Below are 26,971 nucleotides of genomic sequence, written 5' to 3' on the forward strand. Positions count from 1 at the left end.
CTGACGCCACACTTACTCATAGAACTGGAGTTATGTCCGGTAACTATTTTTCATGTCATATAGGTCCATAAAAAACGTTTTCTAATAACTTCTACGAGATCTACTCACCAACCTTAATTTGGCTCTTTCACGGTGTTTCCTAGTGTCCTCATTTTGTGACATGATTACTGAAATAATATATATACATATATATATATATATATTACAGTGATCTTAGAAGGTGCATATCTCTCTCTCTCTCTCTCTCTCTCTCTCTCTCTCTCTCTCTGTTTAACCTTGTGCTGTTGCAGCCTTGATGTTGATCTCAGGGCGTTTGCGTCGTGACGGAAGTGATGTGGACTTAGTAATATTGCCTACTCGTTTCTGACGTAGAAGTGCCCATGGCGCTGATTTAGACATCATGTTTTATAGCCATCAGATCAACGTAAAGGGACGCATGTCTGAAAAAGGTGACTTTACTGCATTCTTAGTTAACGCGAGACTACAAACGACTTCAACGCCTGAGTATCGCGAGACTTGACCAGCTGTTTAGTCTGTTTTTTTAGACTGGTGCTCGTCGGTCTACACGTGGGGAAGAGAGACTGACTTTCTTCAGGGACACGTTTGAAAAACTCACATTATCACTATCGCTCTCATCGTGGCGGCACCGAGGACCCTAAAACACTGTAAGTAAATTAAAAAACTCTGCAGGGGCATGCAGCAATGAAGGGGAAAGACCATGCAAGCCTATAGCCATCTGCATCATGGTCACACAGCGTGACTTAGTTCAAATGAACTCACAGGGGTGCAACACACGCACTGTGTACAAAATCCCATTCGTTGATATTTCCACTCATATCTGCAAGCTGTCTATGGTTTACTGTTTGATCAACTGATCGCAGTAATCCCTTGTCATTGAACAACTAGCCTGCACATCTTTCTGTAATTTAACAGTCGGCACACTCAAGCTAGCTTCTCTCCCTGTTGTGTAATTTAGATTACCATAATTCCTTTTCTCGTGCGGTCTCCATGCACTAACAGGGTCATGTGCCTTGAAAAGTAACAAATGCTTATAGGTTGGCAGTAGTAGGAATGTAAGGTAGTTATCTATAATTTTCGCCAGGTCGGCTAGTAAGCTAACACGAAGGTCTGAGGCCCATGTAGGACAGAAGCACTCCCGAAGCGTCCTTAAACCCTGCGTCAGTCTGGGACAAGCCCTCACTGGTGTATTTGGTTGCGTTTGAAGCTGTGTGATGCATTGCCTTTATGTGGTGGCCTAATGCGATGGTCAGTCGGTGAAATGAAACTCTAAAGTGGCGATATACACGAGGATTTAATTGTGTAATCGACTCATCATAGTGTAATGTGCGTGTTTATCTTCATAGACGGTTTAGCATTGTAACCACTGTGCGGGGCTAGCCTGCTAACTTCATACTTTGTATCATGCACTGCGGCCTCCCAACCAGCCATGCTTTATTCCCAGTAGTGTAACGTTAGCGTTAGGTCACAACCACCTCTGGTGAGTTACTGGATTGTTTTCCAGTCCATGTTGAGCCAAACTCCCAGTGTACATCTTTCGGTCCACACGTCCAATTCTACAGGCTAAACGTTGTGCGCTTTAGTACTGGACATACGTTTTGCTGTGGGTGTTCTGACAAGTTCGCCATTCAATTGAGGCACCTAGCGGCAAATATCAAGTTAGTTTCTGTGAATTGTTGTCATTGTTTGCAAACTTATCGCACCGCCGCTTATTTTCTCTCAAAGATGGGTTGTACTCATAGACTGTATATTATATTATGTTAGCAACAGCAGTGCTTGTTTGTTGAGGTATACAAATGTAAATGGCCTCGCGTGAATTATGAATAAAAAGCCTCGAGTCGTATTGGATACGCATAGTGTAATAGCATAACGTACCCTCCGCTAACGTTACCTCACTGTGAGGAAGCATTAAAATACCAGAATGCTAAGTGTAGTTTCACGTTGGGGTCTGTGTAACGGAACTTGCTAACCAACTAGCTCATCCCATGACCCGGTCTATGTTGTGATGAAATGGTCGGAACGTTACACGACGCGGTCTTGTAAAATAACGTTAATAATTTTAACACGGCACGTGTTGTGAGCCACATTGTGCGTCTCATTGTGGGTTATTATCACGTAACGTTAGCTAACACTAAATGTTTTTACATTAGGTAGTTTATAGTTGGTGTTATGGCCCTCGTGAACATAAGACAACATCGTCAGTTAAAGTGAAAATGATCTTCGTGTCATGGGATTGTAAAATGCATTCATACGACTCTCGCTGAGCTTTGGTTCGGTCAACTAAATTGAAGGATTAGCCTGTAGCTAGTTGTGGCTAACATCAACGCTGGTTGATTCAAACTTGGCTCTTGCAGTGGAGCCCCTGTACGTTCGGTCCTATCGTTGTCCAGACTGCATGCAACATTAGACGGCGGACTGACACACACAGGCTCCTTGAAGTCTCCTGAAGTGTAACTGTGCGGTAATCAGGGCCACTGTACAATTTACGTCTGCTGGACTGTTAAGATGTCACATTTAACTAGTGCAGCGTGTTAGTGTGAAATGTATACCACCGCTGCTCCGTATCCATTGTGCGAGCTGCTTTGGTTGCCTTTGCTCAGCAGTCATATGGTTTGTGACATGTAAATACAGCCTGACCACTCCCTCTGTGAAGCAGAGGTCAGCTGAATCATGAAGGAAAGCACCAATGAACACGGTGTGACCTGTGGAGAGAGCTCAAGATTAGTTTGACTGCTGGACTGCTCTAGTAACCTTGACAAGGTGAACGGAGTGTGGGCCACCATTGCATAGGCACATGTACAGTATACAGGCTCATCAGGACCTCTCTGTTGACCTTTAGGTGTCCACATGGACCGTTCAGTTGCTGATTTAATATTGAATTGTGTTACGTTTGGTACATTTAACATCGCAGATGATATTAATCATTGCAGGACTGAACTGCTGACTTGTCAGAATGGCATTACACTGAACATGCTGCACATACAACTCACCTGTCTCACATGGATATGATTATATTCTTGGAGCTCAGGGAAAGTCCATTATATTTTTTTACTTGATAAAGATATTTGCAGGCTACAGTTCTATCAATTGTTTGCTTAGGCTTTGTTTAAAGTGCCCTGCAAGTCTTATCTGAATTCATATTGCAGGACATTTGAGCAGCAATTTTGAGTGAATGTGATTTTTAAATACAATCATTTTTTGTTCAGTCTTTGATTTGTGATTAATGACCTAGTTAAATTGGGTTGTGCTGTAAAATAACCAAGGTCAATTATAAATATAGTGTAAATATATATTTCAAATGTATTTTTAATGATTAATCAATTATTGATTAGTGGATGTACTGATATCATAGCTAAATTGGGCATCAGTGACAATGGGACCGGTCTATTAAAAGCATTAAAAAGGTTTATACTTCAATGTTAAATGTGAAGATTTCTTATCAAGTTGCAGGATTTAGTATTTTAATAATAAAGAACAATTCAGTACATTTACATCTATTAGGGTTTATATGGAGCTAAATCCAGGTCAAAAGTTTTGTTCATTTGAAAAGAAAAATTGAACCTGAAGTTCAAGTTGTGGTCTTCAACATTGAAAAATACAGCAATGTATTCAAAATAAAAATAAGTGAATGAAAAGTTTTTTTGGGTTGAATATAAATTTTGATTCAGTTCTGGAATATTTTTTAATGCATTTTTTTTTTTTTTTGCACTGTACATATTTTCACACGAGGAAAATCAGCACAACTTCAATGATTATTTCAGAAGTTAAAAGTTTAGTTTCCTGTGTCAAGTTTATGCTGTCAGGTTGGGAATCCATAGCTTTATGCAAATTTCTCCTTGTTGCATTTAGTGTTGCTTGAAAGATACCCGATGTGTTTTTGACTGTAGCTGAAGTTGAACCTTAAATTTCCCAGGATTGATCGGGATCGTGTGCTTCTGCTCCCGGGGACAGAGTCTCATTTTGGGAGAAATATCAATCCCTAATATCTTTGAACATTTTGTTTTAGAAAGTAAGGAAAGCAATGCCCAAGTCAAGCATGATGTTGACTTACACGTAAAGAACGGTCACTTCCACAGAGTGAGGCTTATTAATTAAACACTGGTATCAGATCAGTACTTTGTATCAGCTGATACCAAAGCTAGGGCTGGGCATATGAGACTGAATGTTGCCTTAGCTTTTGGCCATCATTATATTGTAATATGGCAGAAGTGTTCTCTTTTCCTGGTTTTAAAGGCTGCATTACAGTAACGTGATGTCATTTTCTGAACTTACCAGACTCTGTTAGCTGTTTTATTGTTTGCCTTTAACCATTTATTATTCCACATTACTGATGATTATCAAAAATCTCATAAATATTTTTGTGAAAGCACCAATGGTCAACTGTAGAATATTGTTGCAATATCGGTATTGAGGTATTTAGTCAAACGTATAGGGTTTATAGGGATTACTATAGGGTGTGCTCGTTTGTTCCTATAATGTTGGGACAGCAGTTTGGCTGAAGTATTGTCGCCCCGGTAAGACGTACCTTGAATCCAGTGTTTTAATCATTGCTCTGAGCCCGTCTTTCTCCACTGTCTGTAGCGGGACCATGTCCTTGCATAGCTGGATCGTTATTGTGTTCGTAATGTCGCTCCACCGCTTGCTTTTCTTGTCATATGCTTTGTGTGTTTGATATATTACTGTTTCAACTAGATGCTAATGTTAGCTTAACAGATATAGCTAAATGACTAAACTGTAATTTTAAGCTAATGCTGGATTTCGGTTTTAACGTCTGCTTTTGAGAAGCATATACAGAGAGAGAAAATGTTTGATTAATGCTCACATGTATATTTAAATGTCATTTAAGGAATGTTTAAACTCGTAAGAGCTCATTTATGTTTTCTGTTCTGTAGCTCTTACGGTGTTTTCTGGAGAAAGGTCATAAGGAGAGAAAAGTAAATTTGTGTTCATCAAAGTAAGGTCAACGGTTGAACATGAATAGAGGCCTCTGGAAACATCAGTACGCTTCACCATTGTCCGGCTGGGGTCCGCTACACTTAGCAGTCTGGAGTCTTGGGCATTTTTCAGAATTGTGTGCATAGTTACATTTTTTTTTGTGTGTATACAATGGAGTAAAACTGTAATACGGCGGGGGTTTTATGCGAGTGTCGCCACAGACTCCCAGTTTGTTATACTGCAAACATAAAAATATTGCCATCCTTTCATTAGTAAGACATATGCTCAATCACCATTGTGTTGCCTCCTTTGGTGATAGGAACTTAACAGACATTTATTTAAATGAAAATCTTTGAGATTGCCTATTTAATGTTGAAAGTATATCCCTGGATTCTGCAGAGGGCCAACAGTTGATTCTAAAGAGCAGGTGGGAGTGCCAGCATCCATAGAGGTCAAAAGTCCATATATCTCTCTATATATATATATATCTCTCTATCTATCTATCTCTCTCTCTCTCTCTCTCTCTCTCTTGCCATCCTTTCATTAGTAAGACATATGCATATGAGAGAGAGGGAGAGAGATATAGAACTGCTCAGCTGGAATTGATAATATGCAGAAACAAAATTTTACACATGGCAATTATTTTATCATTCGTTGCGAAGGTAGCAAGATGAACAGTAGAAATGTGACGTTCATGTTACAGAGGAATCAATCGGGAATGTGGTGATGTATTTGATTGGCCAATGCTGCGTCTTGCTGAATGACATGTTGCAGCAAACGTTGTGACTGGTTCCACTTTTTAGCGACGCTAAAGCCCTCTGCTGTGGCACCCGTGCTGCAGTCTGAACACTGCCTTAGACTGATTGTAGGAAGTTCTGGCTGGGTTAGATTGACATTCCTTGATTCGCCTGTTACTTTCTTTGCCATCTTCAGGGAGAGACGAGTTGTACCTTTTTGTTAGTCGGGATATCCCAAGCCAATGGCTCCTGGTCAGACGTAAAGTGGGGATGCCCTGGTTCATGGTCGCCATCTTAACCCAAAGCCACAGGGAGCCCCAGAGCGGCACTTCCAAACGGCATTTGCGTTTCAGTATTTTCGTAATGATGGAAGAGAGGTGTTATCGACTCGACCTGCAGCACCAGCAGGACCCAGTGAGCGGAGGACTTGTTTTACTTGTCGGTCGCTGCAGCACGGTGACGAGCGCTCTGGCTCAGCTCATCTCATGACGTGACTCTGTTAGGATTCTGCCAGACATTTCCCAGCTGAGATGGACGGCATAGCGTTACACCTGTCTTTCAATTTAATTAAATGCATTCATTTTTAAGGATTGTTATTCTATAGTATCGTTGTTTGTATACTTTGTTTTTGTTATTTAAAAGGTTTTTAAGCGCGTTTCTAATCCATATATGTAAAAAAGAATATCTGATTACCAAAATTGAAAACGGAATACCTTTCACAAAGAGTATTTAAATAATAAAATATTCAGGTCCAGCCGTAGTGAAAGACTAAAGCTTAACCCTTCCATCAGCATGCAATCAACGGGCAGATCCAGACCACTTTTCCCTCACTAATACAAATATGTGTGTCTTTCAGGTGTAGCTGTTAGTGTCCTGAGGAAATGCCGCTGAGGTTACGCTCTGTTGTGCCCTACACACTGCCCGGAGTCCTTGCACTGATCGGCTGGTGGTGGTACATCTCGCGGAAGAAAGAGCGGCTCATCAGCCATGACAGCCCAGACGGGGCTCCAACAGCTCCGGGTCTTAGAGCATCTCCAGCAGAGGGTAGCAACGGTTTGGTTGAGAAAGGCACTGTATCCCCCACAAATGACACAGAAAGCCCCACCCACAGACCCCCAAAGGTCAGTAACCTGAGAACAGAACATGAGAATATTTCCCAAATCCATGGCACTGAAGCAGCACCTTCAATGAAACCCAATTCTGAAGAAGCTGCCCCTCAGCTTGACAGAATAAAACAAGAGGAAGTCTATAAACCCTCAGTCTCGATTCTGCTATCACCTGGCAAAGAAGACAGTCTGCAGGTGTCATTGACAGACCACACGGACCCAGATAAAAGCTCAATGCCTGTCTTGGTAAAAGAGCTGGAGAAGCACCTAGTCAAAGATCCAGCCTGTGCTCCAGAAGCCACAGTAGAAGAGGTCATCTTGCCTACCAAAGTCACCAGCTCCTCCCCCACAACAACACACCTTTCTGATGCAGAGAGGCCGGAGCCAGAAGGGGAAGTTGCAAAGCACTACAGCACTGTTAATATGCAAGATGAGCTGGTTGTTTGTGCAGCCACCCCAGCCAAAGTGCAGAGAGTGATCCCATCAGAGGGAGACTCTCTAGAGACACCCCCTTCAGCGCGGGAGTTCCACCAACACATTCTAACCAGCACACCTACCTCCCTGACCCCGACCTCCACAGCCCTGACAACGGTCCAAGACATCACCACCATATCAGAGACCCAAGAGGACATCCAGGTACACAGCGGCCATGGAGAGGAGCAGGATCTGGAACGATTAGCGGCTGGACTCATAACTGAGGTCATCTCAGCAGCTACCCTGGAGATCCTTGGTGTCACCAGCTGCCAAGTCACACAGCCCAGCTGCAGTAACAGAACACCACTGGTTACCGGCAGACTGTGCTCCCAACAGGAGCCAATCGCAGCAGCACAGCAGCACCACCATCTACTGACTAGCCCCTCTCAGATAGGCAATGAGTCTAGAGAGGCCAGAGAGCAAGGGATGCCGAACGGATGCTCCTCGGCTCCAGTATGGGAGCCGATTGAGGTCAGTCACAGGGCTCATCAGACAAACCATGCACAGAGAGACCATTGGCTAACACCCTCACATCAAGCAGCACAAAGTACCGTTTTGCTAAACATGAAACTGAAAAGTGATGAAGCAGCAGTGCTGGCCGACGACTCGGCCTGCAGCACATGCCACTCTGAGGATGGCATCAGCAATGAGGACCTCCAGAACAGCATGTTCAAAAACCAAATTGATGTGATCCAGCTTACAGACTTGTCAGAAAAAGAAGCCACACAGCCTCAATCTCTGGAGACTGCCACGGAGGCAACTGAAGAAAACTCCCTGGTGGCTGTGTGCGAGATGAGAAAGAGACTCAATGGAATGGGCCTCAGGAATGGAGCTCACGGGACATGCGAGTTGGAGACGGACCAGTCTGGAGGTGAGACATCAATCTGTTGATTCTCTGTATTGGTGTTGCAGAGTACAGCCACACTGATACTGCATTTACTTAGGCCGATACTGCTATTAGAGCGTTTTATAAATCGGACATCGACATATCGCCCAATTGTTTAGGCCTCAAATGGGCCCCCCTGCTAAATTGTTGAAGATCGTAGTATTGATACGCCCAGACGTTACTGGTGCTTTTTATTATGTTTTGATGTAATTTATTATCAAGCTGCAGCACACATCTGCTCTGCTCTCTGTCGGGCTGAGCTCCTCCAACTACACACACACATAGACACAAACACACACAGACTCGTATACATAAACACACACACAGACACACCGACACACACATCCATAGACACAAGCACAGACACATAGACACGCACACAAACACATAGACATTCACACACACGCAGACACAAACACAGACTGATACACACAGACATTCACATAGGGCTGGGCGGTATGACCAAAACTGCATATCACGGTATTTTGTAAGATTCTGGCGGTTTCACGGTATATCGCAGTATTTTTTTTTTCCGCGTTAAAGCGTTAATTAATTAACGCAGAAAAGAACCGGCCAGTGAGCGCTGAACAGCTGTTTGTGTGGCGTGTCTTCCGTTCCATCACTTCCTGTTTCCTTCACCTACATTCCCCTGGGTCCTAAGCCCCTCCAAATACAGCTTCTTATCACCCTCTATGTACCAATGTACATTTATAACAAATACCACACATATTACGGTAATCAGCGTTGCATATGTGTCTGACCTAAATACCTTTTGTTGTTCAGTCTTTGTTCATCCTGCATCGCTCTTTTCTGTTCTTTAATGTAACGTTACTGGAGCGACAGAGCCTCTCCCAGCTGTTAGCAGACTGTTGTTAGCGAGATGTACCCAGCATGCAGTTCGGCGGGGAAATTTTATAAATGTACAATTATTAGTGTTACAAATTGTTTGTGTCACAAACTGTTGTGTCATGGTGTTTTGCCCTGTTAAAGAGCATTAGTTGTGGGTTGTTAATTGTTATTATAAAGTTATAACCATGACTAGGGTTCCCTCTCAATACACTTAAGACAACTAGCTCCGACTGTAGCGCTCTCAGCCGCGAGCAATATATTTTGCTGCCCGTAGAAGAGCGACAGAAGTTGTTTCGGCTGTGCATGTATGACAGGTATATGAAAAATTCATATCATACTGGAAATTAAAACCGGTATACCGCCCAGCCCTACATTCACACACACATAGACACAAACATACACACACAGACACAAACGTACACAAACGTACACGTAGACACTCTCACTCACAGATAGACACACAGACACTCACACACACCAATAGACACAGACACTCACACACACCAATAGACACAGACACTCACTCACACACCGATAGACACTCACTCACACACCGATAGACACAGACACTCACACACCGATAGACACAGACATTCACACACACCGATAGACACAGACATACACACATAGACACGGACACACAGACACAAACATACACAGATAGACACAGACACAAACATACACACATGGACACAGACACAAACATACACACATAGACACGGACAGACACAAACATACACACATAGACACGGACACACAGACACAAACATACACACATAGACACGGACACACAGACACAAACATACACACATAGACACAGACAGGCATGAGCAGAGACACCGCTGTGGTGAAGTATACTTGAGTTGACGGTAACTACACTTGTTACTGTGTGTGCAATAAAATAGTACAAAGCCAATACTTTATCAATACATCTGTGAACATGTAAATAAGGGTGAAACCTACCCACCGCCGATATGTTTACACAAGTGACTGTGGCTCAGAAGGTAGAAGGTGTCGTCCCTCAATTAGAAGATCGGTGGTTCGATCCCCGGCTCCTCCTTGGGTAAGACACTTAACCCTGAATGCTTAGGAAATCCTGATGGGCAGGTGGCACCTTGCATGGTAGCCCATGCCATCAGTGTATGAATGGGTGAATGACATGTAGTGTTAAAGTCAGAAGACTAGAAAAGCGCTATGCAAGTACAGTCCATTTATCAGCAAAGCACGCATGATTGGCCAAATGTTTTTTGTTGTAAACTTCTCTGCTGGCTGAGACAAAGCAGGTGGCTGACAAGCAAGACATGGGGACTGACCTTGAATCTTGAGAAGTTGCAGCATTAATTTACTGACCAATAAACTGTACATGCGCTGCACTGCTACATTCACAGCTATAACGTTACTGTTAATAATAATACTACTACCATTAGTTATGCGGAGCTTGCAACACACTAGCTGAAACCGTGACGGAGTACACCAGGCAGACACACAGCTGACAACCTCACAGCTAATCTAGTTAATGCAGGGGAGACTTACTGGGAAGGTGGCTGCATGTTTCCACAACAATGCATACAGGAGTAGTTTAAGAGTACATGAACACAGTATCAACCGATAACAGTATCGATAGCGGTGCATCTCTAATCTAAAGCAGTTGTTAGGGGATGGAAAGCTTCGATTGTGACGCAGTCACACAGATTGAATGAAATGATTTCATGTGATGTAAAATTGTAGATATTGTTCTTTCCAGTATCATGCTGATGTTTCTCAACTGAAGCGATGATTTCTGTCAATGATGCACCAGACGCGCTGTAGAAAACGTCTAATGTTGTAAATATTAAAGGTGGTGATGATTCTGTGTCTAGGATCTGATGTGAACAGTATGGACTCGGTGGACAGCGGCTGCACTATGGGTGCTGGGGAAAGCCAGACCAACCACGCTGCCTCCTCGAGCTCTGAGCTGGTCATCTGGGAGATTGAGGTGCCGAAGGTGAGTCAGTACAAAGGGCATGCGAAGTAAAACCATAAGTTATCAGTGTGACATGATATCAACTCCTTTCACGGCGTGCACCAGTTCACCGGAGAAGTCCTGTCAGTGTGAACTGGAACCAAGCAGCTTCCTCTGTACCTGTGTCAGTGGAATGTTTAAAAATAACAAAGGCTTTTACATTCTAACAAAATACTAAAGTTTGGTATAAACAAGTTCATATTTGATGTTGATCATGTTTCATGAAATGGAATATAGGCACAAACTTTTGGCTAATTTCAGTTTTAATCCAAAAAGAATGTCAATATTGGTATCTGTCTCCAATGTTGGGGTTGTATTGCATGTGTGGGTTTGAACATGTTTGACTGGTAGAATCAGAGCAGACAACACACAGCACTCATGCTACTCCAGTCGGGTCAATGGTGCTTTCCTCCTTTTTGATGGTCACACAGTCAACCAGTTAATGATTTACGGTATAAGGTGGCAAGCATGGCCAGGTCCAAGGGCAAAGATTGTCACTTTGACTGAGTTTAGACTCCATCATCTGGGCCCCAAATAACTTGACATGCTCTTCTTTCACCTTTTTACGTTTACTAAATGGTACATTGACCAGCTGTTTTAGGAAATCGGCCGGTTTTTTTCTTAAGATGTATGAACCAGTGGATTTGTGGCACAGACACTTTTCCCATTGAGAGACTGACTAACACGTTGTTGGTTTGTTAAGATGAATAATTTAAAGCAGGGTTATTCTCCAACTTCAGCGAGGTCCGTTTACAGAGAATTTCGTCACACAAAGGTCCAGAACATCGCGGTAATGTCTAACTGGCGTTTGATGAAGTAGCCTAACATCTGTATTAACGTCTGTATGTAGTCAACCACTCAAATAAAGTTCAATTGAGTAATATCTCAATAATAATTATTGTCAGTTTTCAAATTGAACTGGATGAATTATAAATAATACATACTCTAATAATCAATAAATGTTAAATAAATGTCTAATTTTAAGTAAAATCAGGGATGCATTCAAGAATAAATTACATAACAGCTTAAAATAAAGTACATTTTAGAAAAAATGAATTTCACTGAATTGCCCTGCAGCTTTAAATTCCGTTCATTCAGGGTGAAGTGATGTCAATCAAAAAAAACATAATATTATGTTCTAATAAGAGAAATTAGTGTGCAGGGACCTCATCTGTGGTTATTAAACCGCTTGTTTCCTCTCCGTTAACATCTTTGTTGGGCAGTGGATTCATGTGTGGGAACACTGGATTTAAACTGGTTGTGGGAAGAATTACATTGAAGAGTCTATTAAAGACTCTGGTCTCTCTGTCCACGTTTCTCTTTTTGGAAAAGCTGCGCAGGTTAAAATGGAAGCTCTCTGTCAAAATGTAATGATTCTCAATTATCGATTGGTTTGAGGTCCAGGTCCGGATACAACGGCATCTGGGTTCAGATCTGGACCGCAGTCCACCAATCAGTGACCCCTGATCTAAAGTAACGCCAGCCTCATCCATTTTAATAGAATGTAATAGCCTAGAATCTGTCTCTGAAAGGTGGAAAGTTGTTCATGCATATGCTGACTCTTGCTAGAAATATACCCGGAACTAATAGTTTTCCAGAGTTGACAGCATTATGGGGTATGTAGAGCCAGGGCTGTTTGTGGGAGTATGCAGGTGTATCCATACTGAACTCTGGAGTCTCTCAGAGTAACCTTTAAAGTAGCCGTTCGGCCTCCGTGTTTTCCTCTCAAACACAGGATTTAGATTTTCTTTCACATTCTTATAAAATGTTACCACTCCAGTTTTGTATGAATCAACTGTTATTTTAACATGTTCCTGTCATTCCTACCTGTCTTCCTGTACCAGCATCTTGTGGGGCGGTTAATAGGGAAGCAGGGAAGATATGTGAGTTTCCTGAAGCAGAACTCTGGCGCAAAGATCTACATCTCCACCCTGCCTTATACACAGGAGTTCCAGATCTGCCACATAGAGGGTGAGTTAGGGGGTTTAGATCCCCACATCCCATTTGTGGGGGGGGGGGGGGTAAAAATCTTGATGTATTTCAAAGGAGCTGTTGACCTCCATGTTTTTTTATCAGTGCTGTTCTGAACCACTTGTGTTTCTCTCCAGGTACACAGCAGCAGGTTGACAAAGCCCTGTCCTTGATTGGGAAGAAGTTTAAAGATCTGGACATGACCAACCTATATGCACCGCCGCCGCCCCCACTAACATTGCCATCGCTTCCCATGACCTCCTGGGTAAGGGTGGGCTCTCTGGCTGCTCTGTGCCACCAATACTGAAGTGGACAGATTTTTAGCCTACGATATATTGGCAGAAGAGTGAGGCTAAAGATCAGGGCGTATGTCCACCCAGGCTTCAAAGACGTTATAGCCACATCACAGTGCTAGTTGGAGTTTATCACGTACTAGTTTCTCAGCAGTTAGCTTTTTTGCATCTCTTTATTTGTCCTCCTGCAGAGTGAACTTGTCAAACACTCAAATGTGATAAGAAGCTATGAACAACTAGTGGGAAGTGTTAACCATGCCTTTAGTTCCTTAACTTCTATAATAGTCTCGGTTATGTGGTAGTCTCGTGACGACTGGCTTTTGAATCATTTATCCACGATTGAAGGATGATCGACTGGTTTTTCCCTACACTGATTCAAATGGAATCTTAACAGACTATCAGAACTAAGATGTTTTCAAAACAGTCTCTAGAATGATTCAGAGTTTCTGTTTCTGGTGGAGTGGTCCCCCCCCCCCTGCTGAGCCCCAAATCAGCACCAGTGAATCTTGAATCCTTTATTACAAACCAGTTTTCCGTCTCTTTTCCATGGAGGTGACCCCCACATCTCTGTTCTCCATATGTCTGCTCACCAAAACTTGGTAAGAGGAGTTAACGTTATGGAAATGTACCCAAAGTCTTTGTATTTCTACATTCAAAGCTTTGAGGTTGTCAACGTTATGAATGAAGCTTTGAGCTATTCAGTACAGTCCTAGTGATTGTGATAAGATAATAATAAATTTTATTTATATAGTGCTTTTCAGAGTACTCAAAGACACTTTGCATTAAAATCATTATATATAAAAGCAATACACTAAAAACATAAAATACACAATATAGGTCACACATTAAAAGCAATTTTGAACAGGTGGGTTTTGATTTGAGATTTGAATGTGGAAAGGTCAGTGCAGTCTCGGATATGTTTGGGGAGAGAGTTCCAGAGGGAGGGGGCAGATATGGAGAAGGCTCTGTCACCCCATGTCCGGTGCTTGGTCCTGAGTGGAAGGGACAGGAGGTTGGCATCAGAGGAGCGGAGCCGACGGGATGGAGTGTGGTGGTGAAGCAGGTCGGTGAGGTAGGAGGGGGCCTGATTATGGAGGGCTTTGTGAGTGAGGAGAAGGATTTTGTATTCACTCCGTTGTGGGACGGGGAGCCAGTGGAGGTTCTGGAGAACAGGGGTGATGTGGTCACAGGTGTGGGTGAGCAGCAGAGTTCTGAATGTACTGGAGTTTATTTAGGATTTTGGATGATGTGCCGTGAAGAATGCTGTTGCAGTAGTCGATTCTGGAGGTGATGAAGGCGTGGATCAGAGTTTCAGCAGCAGATGAGGAGAGTGATGGGCGGAGACGGGCTATGTTTTTTAAGTGGAAAAAGGCAGTTCTGGTGATTTGTTTGACGTGGTGTTCAAAGGAGAGGTTGCTGTCGAACATGACTCCGAGGTTGCGGATGTGTGGGGAGGGAGACAGAGTGGAGTTGTCGATGGTGAGGCAGAAGTTGTGACTGGTTTTGTTGAGGGATTTGGGACCGATGATGATCATGTCAGATTTATCACAGTTCAGTTTGAGGAAGTTGGTTTGCATCCATGATTTAATGTCAGTGAGGCAGTTGGTCAGAGTGGAGTGAGTGGCAGTGGTAATGGCCTTTGTGGAGATGTAGAGCTGGACATCATCGGCGTAACAGTGAAAGTGAAGACCATGTTGACGGATGATGTTACCAAGAGGGAGCAAGTAGAGGATGAACAGAAGAGGACCAAGCACCAAACCCTGGGGGACGCCTTGAGACAGAGGAGCAGTGGAGGAGGTGCTGATGAACTGTTGTCTGTTTGAGATATGATTTAATCCAGGAGAGAGCAGTCCCGGTGATGTTGAGGGAGGATTCGAGGCGGGAGAGAAGGATGTTATGGTTGATAGTGTCAAAAGCTGCAGTGAGGTCGAGGAGGATGAGAATGTTGAGGTGACCAGCGTCTGAGGAGAGGAGGAGGTCGTTGGTGACTTTGAGGAGGGCTGTTTCAGTGCTGTGCTGTGAGCGGAAACCGGATTGAAATGGCTCGAACAGATAATGTTAAACAGAACATGATGCTGTATGTTGTGGCACCACGCACAACCACAGTCATTTAAAGGGAGCAGCCAAAGGAGGAATGAGTCGGGATAAGGTTAATGAAAGCAGCTATATCCCCTCATCCCGTTGGAATCCATCCGGTTTATGTCGGATGCCCCGAGAAATAAATAGTTCATATTTGTCTTCATTACTTGTCTTCCTTCCTCACCAAACAAACCTAAAACGATTTGATTATGGGATTCAACAGTATTTTGATTCGGTAAGCGGACTCTGACGTCTCAGTAGACACATGGCAAAACACCACAGGAGTCTGCTACAGGGCCGTGGTGAGAAGAGTCGGTACAACCCACAACGTCCAGTTCCAAGGCTCATTAGACACGAACACACTGCACATGGCTTTAGTCTCATTTTAGGCAGGACTCTACAACCACTGACAGTGAAATGACCACAGCATAACAAGCTACATCCTACAAGGTGTTCTGCCTGGATAACGGTGCATTTCACGGCAGAAAAGGTTCAGCTTGTTTTGTGCACTCTGGCACTGCACTGGTCTCATTAATAATAATTTAGGATGCAGTATTACTTCTCAGTGATGAAGTGTAGGTTTTAGCCAAAGGGAATGCACACTGGATCATGGAAGAGTAACACTTCCTCTGGTGTCATTTGTGTCTTCAGCTCCTGCTCCCCAGTGGAGTGACCGTTGAAGTGATCGTGGTGAACATCGTGTCAGCCGGTCACGTCTTTGTCCAGCAGCACACCCATCCCACCTACCACGCTCTGCGCAGCCTTGACCAGCAGATGTTCCTCTGCTACTCGCAGCCGGGCACCCCTGCCCTGCCCTCCCCTGCTGAAGGTAACCATGGCCACACTGATGTGTCTGCAGTTCAGTAAACCTTACACTCCACGGGCAGCTACAACGGCATCTTCAGCCACCGTAAACATGCCAAGCAGCATTTTTCTTCTAGCGAATCGTGAAAATTCGAGAGAAAAAAATGAAATTGCACCGATATATTATATTTTTAAGGAACCAGCGTTTGAGTCCTAGCTAACACCATAGTCATATCTATGTTATCCACACTACAGCTAAAGGCAGTATGGTTGATGCGCCAGAGCTTCTTCAGAAATCTCAATGAATACATCAAAAGTTTTTGGATTGAAGTAAATGAACAACGGTAAAACTATAGGTTGTTTGTGAAGTAATGAGCACATGATGGATAAATGACATGTGGGTTATACTGCAGAGTTGTGTAAGAGTTTGTAAACGGATGTTTTGATATAGGTTCGGTTCACCAAATGCTGAGGAAAAATGTCTAAAATATGCAACAAGTTGTGGCCCCATAAAGAAGGTCAGCGAAACAAAACTAATCTCAGCCAAGGGACAATTGCTAATTCTATTTTGGACATGAAATGCAGCAACAAAGGAAAATTTGTCTTCAGTGTGAATATTTTAACAATCAACCAATACAAAAGTAGAAAAAAATATCACTGAAATAGGAATCTTAATCCCAGTTCAACTTTATCATTTTAATATGTTTTTGAATTATTTTTGAATTTAAATCGTCCGTTTGTCCTCCAGTGGGTGTGATCTGTGCAGCTCCTGCGGCAGAGGAAGCCTGGTGGAGAGCTCAGGTCATCACCTTCTATAAAGAAACTAATGAAGTGGAGATCAGATACGTCGACTATGGAGGCTACGACCGAGTTAAGATCGACTCACTACGGCAAATACGGTGAGTGTCGGAGGTCTCGCCATTTACAATGCAAACAAACAGGATGCAAGTGCTTCTCTGGAAATGGTTTCCTTCTGCTTTGTGGCACTCGCTGTGGGAGAAGTATTCCAAATTCTTCCACCAGGGGCCTTCTCTGGAATTAAGACTAGTTCTAGACCAGATACGTTTCAAATAAATATGTCTATGGAATTTAGTTTCAGTTCAGGACCAAGTCTAATCTTTGTCCAGGTAACTACTGTGCTGTGTGTGTGTATTCACACAACTTTGAGTAAATTAACTTCATCACACATATTGTAATATCTCTCACTTAAAACATCAAGTTTTAAAGAGAGAAGTTTGAGACCCCGGGATTGTTGGTTGTTGTTGTTGGTCCTCCTGCATTTTGAGCCAATTCACTATCGTGCTGGTAATATTCCAGAGACTGAGAGCTGCACACACTTTGTGCTGCTCCCTGGTCTCATCCTCTCCCTGTACAGCTCCGGTGTGTCTGCATTCTGTCTTGTCCCTGGCAGCGGGCTGTGTAGCTGTGGTTGTGCTCTGTCAGACTCAGAACTTTAGTGTCTAAGTCGCTTTATTTCCACAAAGTCAATAAATAGCAGTGTTTCCTGAGGTGCAATCATACCGAAATGTTTTCATTTTGGAATTTCAAATGCAAATTGCTATATATCACACTTCCAAACATCTTCTCTAACTATATGTGATTGTTGCAGCATTGATCAGTGTACCCTGACCTTCTCACTACTAAGTGTGGAGGAGATGCACTGTGGAGCTGGTGAAGGCAGAGCCAAAGCAGTCGTTCTGGTGGTTCAACAAAGTGCTGACTAAGGGACATTGTGGATGAGATTTGTGGAAGATTTTATTTTACTGATTCCTCCGTTTTATTTTCCAGGTCTGATTTTGTAACACTACCATTTCAAGGGGCTGAAGTATTGCTTGACAACATCGCCCCACTTCCAGGTACAACATTGTTTAAGACACCATTTTCAAACTTACGGCTGCAACAGCAATGCTAGTAGTTCTAGTGTCTTAATGTTGCGATCTGAAAGCTGCAGGTCGTGTATAGCTGCAACTATTGTTCCTGTGTGGTGGTTCTCACATGTGTTTAAAATGCCCTGTTACCAGGAGAGGATCGTTTTTCACCAGAGGCCACAGCAGCGCTGGAGGAGATGACCAGAGGAGTGGCATTGCTTGCACAGGTTAGACCACCTTCCTCGCTGAGCTGAACTCCAGAGGGTCGGTCTACTGTAACTGACTCACCATGTCTCTCTCTCTCTCTCTCGCTCTCTCTCTGTGAAGGTGTCAAACTACGACAACAACACAGGCCTCCCTCTGGTCCACCTGTGGAACATGGTCGGAGAAGAGGTACGATGCTTCAATGCACCCGTCTTAGACATGTACTTGTAGTTTTACGGGTATTTATGTTGTATAACTGTACTGGTAGTTTTAAAGTTGAGGGTGTCAGTGGCAAGGCCTTAACACACAGAGGGAGGTTTTACTTTGTCCGATTAATTCACACGTCAATAGATGTTTCTGTACACAGAACGTTAATGTTCCGCTGTGAAAAGCCCACCTTTTCACCTTTTTCTGAGCTTTCGCACAGCGAATAAAGGCCTGAACCAACCCCATTGTGCCCTAAATATCATCGTCTTCCCCCGCGGTGTAAAGCCCTGCCGCCACACAAAATACCTTTTTGAAATGACCACTTACATACACATTTCTACACCACAGCTGTCTCTGGAAAGCTGGCATCAATACATCCAATAAACAGAAAATAACGAATGAATGGGATCGTGTTACATCTGCATATTTGTAAAGAGGGTGCACTATTTCACCAAGCATAGTAATCAGGAAATGCACTTGTGTTCCTCTTGATAAAGTTGCATACTGTAAGTTCTGAAACATATTATCATATTGACGCCATGCTACAAACGGCAGCAGCGTGACGAGGAGCTGAGTGCTGCACCGTCTTTCTTTTTTTCATGTTCAACTTTGGGTGAAACGCTCCGCTTGTCTCTTTTGCTTTTTACCCAGCCATCCAATCACAGTGGAGGAGGGACAGATAGCCTAGCATGGAGACGTGATCAAATGTGTTTTATTCGATGTTTCCTCACCCAGCACATCTCATTAGCCATAGACTGTCAGGCCTGTCCTCTCTCCCTGCGTGCTTCATCCAGAGCCGACGTTTTCACATATCATAGCAACCAAAGCGTCTCAGCTGAAAGAAGTTGCACCTCCAAAGTGCATTTTCAAAAGAGTCTGACTTTTTCCGCTGGAGAAAAAACAAACGGTCCCTAATTGTGTCCGTACAATAGAATCGTACTATCTCATGAATGGAAAATGTAGGCACATTGAAAAATCAATGCAAATCAACAGGGATCTGAACAATTGGACCAAAAAAAGCCAACAACTCTAAATGTTATCCCGAGGCATGACTCGCCTCATTGGACATGCATCAACTGAAGCTCCTACGGACTCAACATGCCAACACCAAAGAACAAGCTGTGGAAAAGGTCGCTATTCAGGCAACATTGTTTTGTAATACAGATAGCCCTCAACACCTTTTCTTTTCAGTTATTGATATGATAAAGAAAGTTTAGCTAGATAATGTGAAATTGGCATTGCACGATCCACTAGACGAAAGATGTATCGCTCTGTTGGAGTTGTTGGGACTCAAAAAACCACTCTGTCCACTGGCTGTTGTATGGTGGTGCCACAGAGTGAAGCTGCTGTCACCTCATAAACAGTCTTTGAGTACAGACGGAGTCCTGCAGAGAGCACACAAACCAGCCATCAGGTTACAGTTTACGGGAAGTATTGACCGCTGATGTGACCTACTGCTGGTGACATTTGTCATTTCAACCAGTGAAAGTGACGGTAGTAGTTCCTTTACTACAATATCTCCTCTGGGGGAAAAATGTTGAGCTTTTTATTTCTTTTAGCTCTCTGCTCTCTACTGTTTGCTATGATTACATTCTTGACATTAGTAGTTTCTATTGTGTATAATAATCTGTTAGGAAGTTATACAGGTCATCATTCATCTCTAATATCTATTTTATGTTGCAGTGAAAAAACATCTTCACGCTTTATAATTTACTTCATTCAACACTCATTTACTGAATAGAGCTTGAACACATAATAATGCACTTCAATGCATCCTCTGTTAACGTTAGCCGTTAGCTCCGTTATGTAGCCTTATGTAGGACTGTGCTGCTAACAGTTAATGTTAACTAGTTCTGCTGATTTCGACACGGATTTTAAGCTCACAGTGTGATTTTAAGCATTCATGACGATCTCCCAATGGCATATTTTTACTGAATATTGGTCCCGAATAAAGATCACATTAATTTTTCTGTTGCCTAAGCGGCTTGCTGATTACCGAGCCTTAATGTCGAGCCCTGACCAATTGCATTTCTTCTCATTTCAGGTGATTTCAGTGAACCGTACGCTAGCAGAGAGGGCCCTGGGTGTTTGGGTGGATGGATTTTGAACTCCCTCATGCTCTGAGCTCCACCCCCTTATTCTCTTGTGAACAGCTGTCTTGGACCCGGGTCATCCTGAGGTCCCAGCCCCACCAGACACGCCGGTGGATCTAAGAAGATTGTTTTTTCTTTCATTGCTCTTTTTTGTCCTATTTTTTTTTTTTTCCTGACCCCCATTTCTTTGAAAAGAAATTAAAAATTGTTTTCAGGCAAAATCTACAAGAACAGCACTGCTTCAAAATAAGATGACCTCCCCTCTTGTTCTTGTCCACAAAAATAACTTAAAGAAGGAAAGGAACAGGTACTTGTTAAAAAATAAATTCAAAAAAACAAACATTTTTAAATCTATATTGTAACTAAATAAAGGTTCAACCAATATTTTTTTTCCTCCCACATCCCAACTTAATTTTTACTCCGGGCCTTTGCTCTCTGACTGTGGATCATCGTGCTGTGTGGAAGGACAAATGCCTCCATCAGACTTGTCGACACTTGTGAACAGTTTTGACTTTCATTGATGCCTCGGTTATCGTCGTCTGTAGCTCACTACATTTCAAAGAAGATTTATCTGATATTTTGGGGTTCTTGTCTGGATAGAATGTGGTGGTGGTGGGGGGGGGGCAGAAAGTCTGTAGAGACTGATGAGTGACAGCATAGCACAGAGGAGACAAGGCCAGAGGCTGGTCCCTGGTGGAGCACCCAGCTGGTCTGCCCAGCAGTGGTGCATTAAGAGACATGGACTTCTCTGGGGTGTACGTCCAGAGCTGCTGCTGCTCCACCTCCAACCAGGACGGAGGACAGAGCGGGTTCCCTTTGCTCTGCCTTTCGCCACCAACTTGCACTGCGTTATCGAGGAGCCAGGGATTTCAACGTACTAGACAAAATGCAGTTGACCAGTTTTTCATATTTGAGCTCAAAGTTGGGCAAGATTTCCTTAACTCAACATTTCCAAAATGCAATTTTCAGACAGCATGTCAGCAAGGCAACGTACGGCTGACGATGCAGATCATTACGGATGGGCTGTTTGTTAAAGACTGACAGAACTGTAAAGATCCACTCCCATTGTGTGATGGCACCTCTAAATTAAGTATCCCCACAGTTGAGATAAAAAATCAGTTAAAAGACAATTCTGTACGACGACAACTCCTTGGAAAATGTTGCTAATTAACAGCACCATTACTGAGTTGGCTCTTTTTTTTTATCTATCAAAACTAACAAATGATCAAACATTTCAATCTGAAGGACAGCGAAGCGGCTAGAGGTCTGTCGACTCATTTTCACATGTTGGTCAATGTCTCATGGTTGTCCTCTGGTTTCATAATTCCAAAGAACAGGATGCCACAATCATATGGTTAGTGAGGGAACCACCAAACTGACTGAAGGAAGCACTACACAAGAGTTAGTTTCCAGTGCTGCTTGTCAGTATGGACCTAATATTAACTGTTGGTCTAAATCCGGTTTGTGTCATTAGAGCACATGGTAAAGCAGCTTCACTGTCCACCTGTGTGTGTCGCCACAGACAGCAGGGCCTTGTTCTTCGTGTGGATGAGGTGATTCATCACTTCTTTGGCTTAAATATGATATGAATCAGTTGTCATAGCAACAAGTCCTCAACCCAAACCTGAAAGTTGACATAATTTAGATTTTAGGGGCCTGTATCAACAAGCTAATTCAACTTCCACTGGCTTTCTTTGGGAGCAGTGGCTTCACTGAGCCTGGCGTTGGTGATGCAGGATGACTGGTCTCATGAAGCTGGCTCATCACACTGAAGTATTAAGAAAACACTTTACAGCTGTAACGGTGACACGGGTGAGGATAGCGGCTTATTGAGGCAGCAAAAGAAATGTTGATAGTAGAAATGCACAACTTGAAGAAAACACGATTTAAGTATTAAAAGTAAGGATATAAATACGTGTTGGAATGATGGCTTTCTAAATTATGTTTGGCTTTTAACATGTAGTTCTCCCAAAATAAACCTCAAATCTGATGTGTGATGCACATGAAAAGTAATAATAGCTGATCAGGTCTATCTGACCAAAACATTTATAATTGAATGGGAGCTAGTTAACAGTGTTTGGTTCTATTTTCTAATAAAAGACAGCAATGTATAAGTCATGTTAATGTGCTCTGAAGTGATGGAATAAGTGTAAATGCATCAACGCTGTCTGGAAACAATGAAAGTGCAGATGAAGTCACAGTTAATTACTATGTAGTGAGATAGACACTGCTGTTTGTTAGAAGCCCTGTTCTAACCCACAGTGATTCAAAAGGCTACAGTAATAAGAGCGTCATGTTTCTATAGGCCAGGAGAATCACAGTCAGGATCCTGGGGGAGGGATGACTCCTTTTCTAGTGATCTGGTTGGTTTGAAGGGCAGTTGACAGATTGTGATTGGATCTCCTGAAGTAGCAGTGCAGCATATGTTACCATGGTAATCTCTGCCTCTTTAGACATGAGCCAGTCAGCCACTAATCTCACTTTGTGATACAGGCCCCTGATGGAAACCTTTCTAGTTTTTGAGAATGATCACAGTGTGGGTGTAATTCTACATTTCTTCAAAAGCATGTCTTCATTGCAAAATAAGAGCATGGTGTCACTCATAATGTAATCCAAGTTTAACAAATCAATTATTTTACTGTGTTTGACAAACCGAGTCTTCTGGATGAGACCATTATAGCGGTCTATCGTCACGTTAGCCTGAGTGCTGTTTATTATGAAAAGCTTGGCTTGAGTGAGCCTGACAAACCAGGGTTGAATTTTCTTCTAAACAACCCAAAATGAATGTGGCCAGATTAATAGAAACATGGTGATAGAACACAGACATGAAGGACGGATCACCTCAATTCAACACGCCTAAGAGAAAATTATGACTTTATGAAACTGTAAATGAGCTTGATCTATTTCAGCCGTCCTTGTAATGTTTTGATGAAACACCCCTCTGGATTAGCTCAACTACGCAGAACACGGTCCTGCTGAGCAGGGAGACCCACAGTCCTGCAAGTTTCTTTTCAGTCCAGTCTTGCTACTGTAGTATAGATTACATTATTTTTCAGACATTGAATCATAATGTTCTAAATAATAACAATAATGTAATTCTAAATAACATAAACTCTGTCTATTTCTTATTTTCTATTAAGTCTCTTTTCAATGAAAAATGAAATCACTGTTACCCAAGCAATAAGGCAGCTTTATTTTGAAATTGAAGGACAGAATGTGGAAAGGGGTGGGCTTTAAGTGCTCCATATAACACTACTACAAACGGAGCACGTTCTCTGCATAACATAACACATGTAAATGACACTTTAAAAACTCCTCAATAATACATCTTGTCAATAATGTATCTCAGGAATGGTTGGTTAGGGACTCAACAGGCCTGAGGGCAGCTGATGGAGGAAAGGGGCATGATTGTGCTTGAACAGAGAGAATTCCGATGTAAAGGAAATTAGGCATTTTGACGAAGAATAACATAAAAGACATTTATGAGTTCTTGAAGAAGGTGTCCTTATGTTGGTGCTGGAATCGGAGCAGTAGCCATATTGTCTTTTGTTGGCTTGTGTGCATACTTCCTCTCTGTTCCATACAAACTGTCTAATCCCGTCTGTCCCCCTTTTTTAAATCCAGATAAATAACCCTCACCACACCTTAAAACATTGTTTTAATCGAACTAGAGTTTTGTTCATTTCTCTGTAAATAAGATGTTTGACTGTACTTTTCTATAACACTGGAGAGAAAGAGGTATAAAGGGAACATTATTGGTATTTTTTTCTGTTTGGTTTGTTCTGGTTCATCCTGCCTCCCCTTTTTCAATCAATGTTCTCAAGCTGTGAGATAAGTGTTTGCATAGCTAGACAAGTCATCATTTGATTATTTAAATGGGTGTTAAGGTCGTCTGCCCAAAAGCATTTAACATGTACAGACCAGTTTTGCTAGGCTCTTCTTAAGTTTGATTTGTTGATTGTACAGATCTATTAAGGGAAAAAAAATAAAGTTATTGAAAGTGTTTATGGTACTTTTTCCCCCCACATGTTCATTAAAATGAAAGGATTCATGTCAAGTCTTGGTCACATAGTTTTGTTGGCCAAAGAACAGTTTTTTGCTGGCGACAGTCGTGTTCGGAGGCCTTATGTTCACGGGTTGTCCCTCCGCTTCATTCTAAACACGATATCTCAGGAACTCCTTGAGAGAAATTCTTTAAAGTTGGCGCAAGCGTCCACTTGGACTCTAGGATGAACTGATCTGATGAAAATAACTTTTTGTCACATGTACTCAAACCGTCACTGTATCCTGAGACAGATAATATATGAATCTGGTTCCTCTGCGTCCTTTTAGTGCTCCTAATGGCATTTGCAAGATTCTGCAGCAACGGCAGGAAACCATCCAATCAGTGCCAATGGGTCTGTAACGCAGCTGTCAATCACTGCACGAGAAGCTCTGATCCAACTGTTAAACTAGGCAGAGCTGATCAAATATAAATCAAGATGTTGTTACAGTGTTGCCTATTTCTCGCCTCAAAAGTTTTCTGAAACAAATGTTACTGTATGTAGCTGTAAAATGAGAAGATTTGTGACCTGGCCACCATGTTGAAAACAGTAATAATACTTTCATCAATATCTAAATGCGACTGTAATTGACACTGAATTATTGGTATTAGAATGTATTACGTTAGATTACGTGTTTTCACCCATCTGAGAAAGCTTATTGTTACAGACATGTTGAAATGCATGATGAGAGAAGTCTAACCTCATAGTGGGAACAATTTCACACTGAAATCTAGTGATGTGACCTTTCGTGTCGAGGCTTCGAAGTCTGTGGGTCCATCCCAAGTCTCTTAATTGTCATTTCCTCGCTCCTCGATCCTCGCTCGAAACCGGAAGTTGTTCTGCGCCGCCATATTGACGGCCGTCCCAAAGCTCTTATTTTCTGCTGGATGGTGGAGAGAGGAGGGATCTCTGAGGAGCCATGAGCGAGGACCCACGAGAATAGTCTTCCAGGAAGTATTTTAACGGCCGACACGCCCCCTCATTGTTCATCTGTCATGTGATTGGACGCTGCAGCCGATCGGACTGATGACATTTTGTTCAACATGTAAACAGTGAAGACGGATCACAGATTAAACTCAAGCTTTATATTTGATTCGTTTTCTGATTCAACATCTGGTTTAAATAAATGTTCATTGTAGTCTGAACAACAAACCACAAACAACTTTCTTCATTTATTAGAAAGATTTGTGTTTTCATAATCTGATGTTTCCTTCAATAACTTTTATTATGGATACAATTAAAGTATTTTAGGGGGGCCCTAAAATGTTCTTCAGCCCCCCCAAATAATTTGGCATTATTGGATTTAAAAATTTAAAAGAAATTAAAAATTTTGGTGATGTCATTAAATTAAACTATTGTTTCTCACATGGACAAGTTATTTATAAGTCTAACATGCTACATATGTGCGTGCGTTCTGGTTTGTATGTTTTCTCCCCCTTCAAATTGCAATCCAATAGCCATCATCATACTTAACGATATAAAGTTGACACTGTCAGGTCCATTCTCCATCCATTGTGTGCAGTCCCTTTAAGAATTAGGATTTGGGAGTGACGCGGATATCAAAGCTAGTTTATCCGTCTTTCCTTTACAAGCAGGAAAGTTATTTCTCTCTTTATTTGAGAAAAGTTCATATTTGTGTTGTCAAATTTCACTATGACCCTCAAATGCTGTCTCTTGTGTTATCATATACTGAATACAAGCAAAACTACAGCAAAATCACACTCTTTCTGATTGAACCAATCTATGAACTGTCTATATCCACGGCCCCAAATGGGCCCCAAAAAAAATTGCCACTCCCCTTGGGGCTAAGCCCCCCTTTCTTTGAATCCTAGAAACGCCCCTGCTTCTTGGCAATACATCTTATACCATTGGAAAGCCTGTTTAATTACCTTTCAAACGGTGCCCCAATTGTAAGGAACATGCATTTCTGGGATGAGCAGCAGAGCTGAGTATGTGGGTTGCGCCCATGAAAAATTTGCCAAATCTTCTCTGCCAATGCTTCTCTGCCTGCCAACAGCTTATTCTGCTGTTGCTATTGACTCTTGTGTCTTGTTTGGTGGATTGGATGATTGAAGTCTATCAGTAACAAGGAAGAAACAAGACATAATGGCAATTTTACAATTTATTTATTTAAGAGCCTCAGTAGCTGTGGAAGAACCATACACAGCCACAACAGCCTGGCACCTCCTCCTCATGCTGGTCACCAGCCTGCTCACACACTGCTGTGGGATCGCATTCCACTCCTCAAGCAGGATTTGTCGCAAGTCAGCCAACGTGGTTGTGTTGGTCACTCTAGCACGAACACCACGCCCAAGCTGATCCCACAAGTGTTCAATTAGGTTGAGGTCAGGACTGTTGGCAGGCCATTCCATCCCAAATTCTGGAGGTCGTCTCTGATAAAC

General features: G+C 42.5%; 1 protein-coding gene across 2 annotated transcripts; it reads left to right on the forward strand.

Annotated features, from left to right (window-relative positions):
* Positions 1–362: 362 nt before the first annotated feature.
* Positions 363–24,529, forward strand: akap1b (A kinase (PRKA) anchor protein 1b). Of its 2 annotated transcripts, XR_012947346.1 has the most exons (12): positions 363–665; positions 6,547–8,141; positions 10,865–10,989; positions 12,852–12,978; positions 13,116–13,243; positions 16,002–16,179; positions 16,903–17,053; positions 17,943–18,010; positions 18,176–18,249; positions 18,350–18,415; positions 19,427–19,563; positions 20,478–24,529. XR_012947346.1 is itself a non-coding variant. In XM_076075435.1 (11 exons), the coding sequence occupies exons 2-11, from the start codon at positions 6,572–6,574 to the stop codon at positions 20,538–20,540; spliced, it is 2,550 nt and encodes an 849-aa protein (XP_075931550.1). In that variant the 5' UTR covers positions 367–665; positions 6,547–6,571; the 3' UTR covers positions 20,541–24,529. The 2 variants fall into 2 exon arrangements, 1 of the variants encoding a protein (XP_075931550.1); XM_076075435.1 differs by lacking the exon at positions 19,427–19,563 and having other exon boundaries at positions 367–665.
* Positions 24,530–26,971: the final 2,442 nt, after the last annotated feature.

Source organism: Anarhichas minor, unplaced genomic scaffold (genome assembly GCF_050575085.1).
Source record: "Anarhichas minor isolate MPS153535 unplaced genomic scaffold, ASM5057508v1 ptg000052l, whole genome shotgun sequence".
NCBI lineage: Eukaryota > Metazoa > Chordata > Actinopteri > Perciformes > Anarhichadidae > Anarhichas > Anarhichas minor.

What these genes read in the sequence shown, in the direction of transcription:
- akap1b (XM_076075435.1), top strand. Translation starts at nt 6,572, where the DNA reads ATGCCGCTGAGGTTACGCTCTGTTGTGCCCTACACACTGCCCGGAGTC. An exon ending in CCAGATCTGCCACATAGAGG is followed by an intron (nt 12,979 to 13,115) that starts GTGAGTTAGGGG and finishes GTTTCTCTCCAG; the next exon opens with GTACACAGCAGCAGGTTGAC. An exon ending in GGAACATGGTCGGAGAAGAG is followed by an intron (nt 18,416 to 20,477) that starts GTACGATGCTTC and finishes TTCTCATTTCAG; the next exon opens with GTGATTTCAGTGAACCGTAC.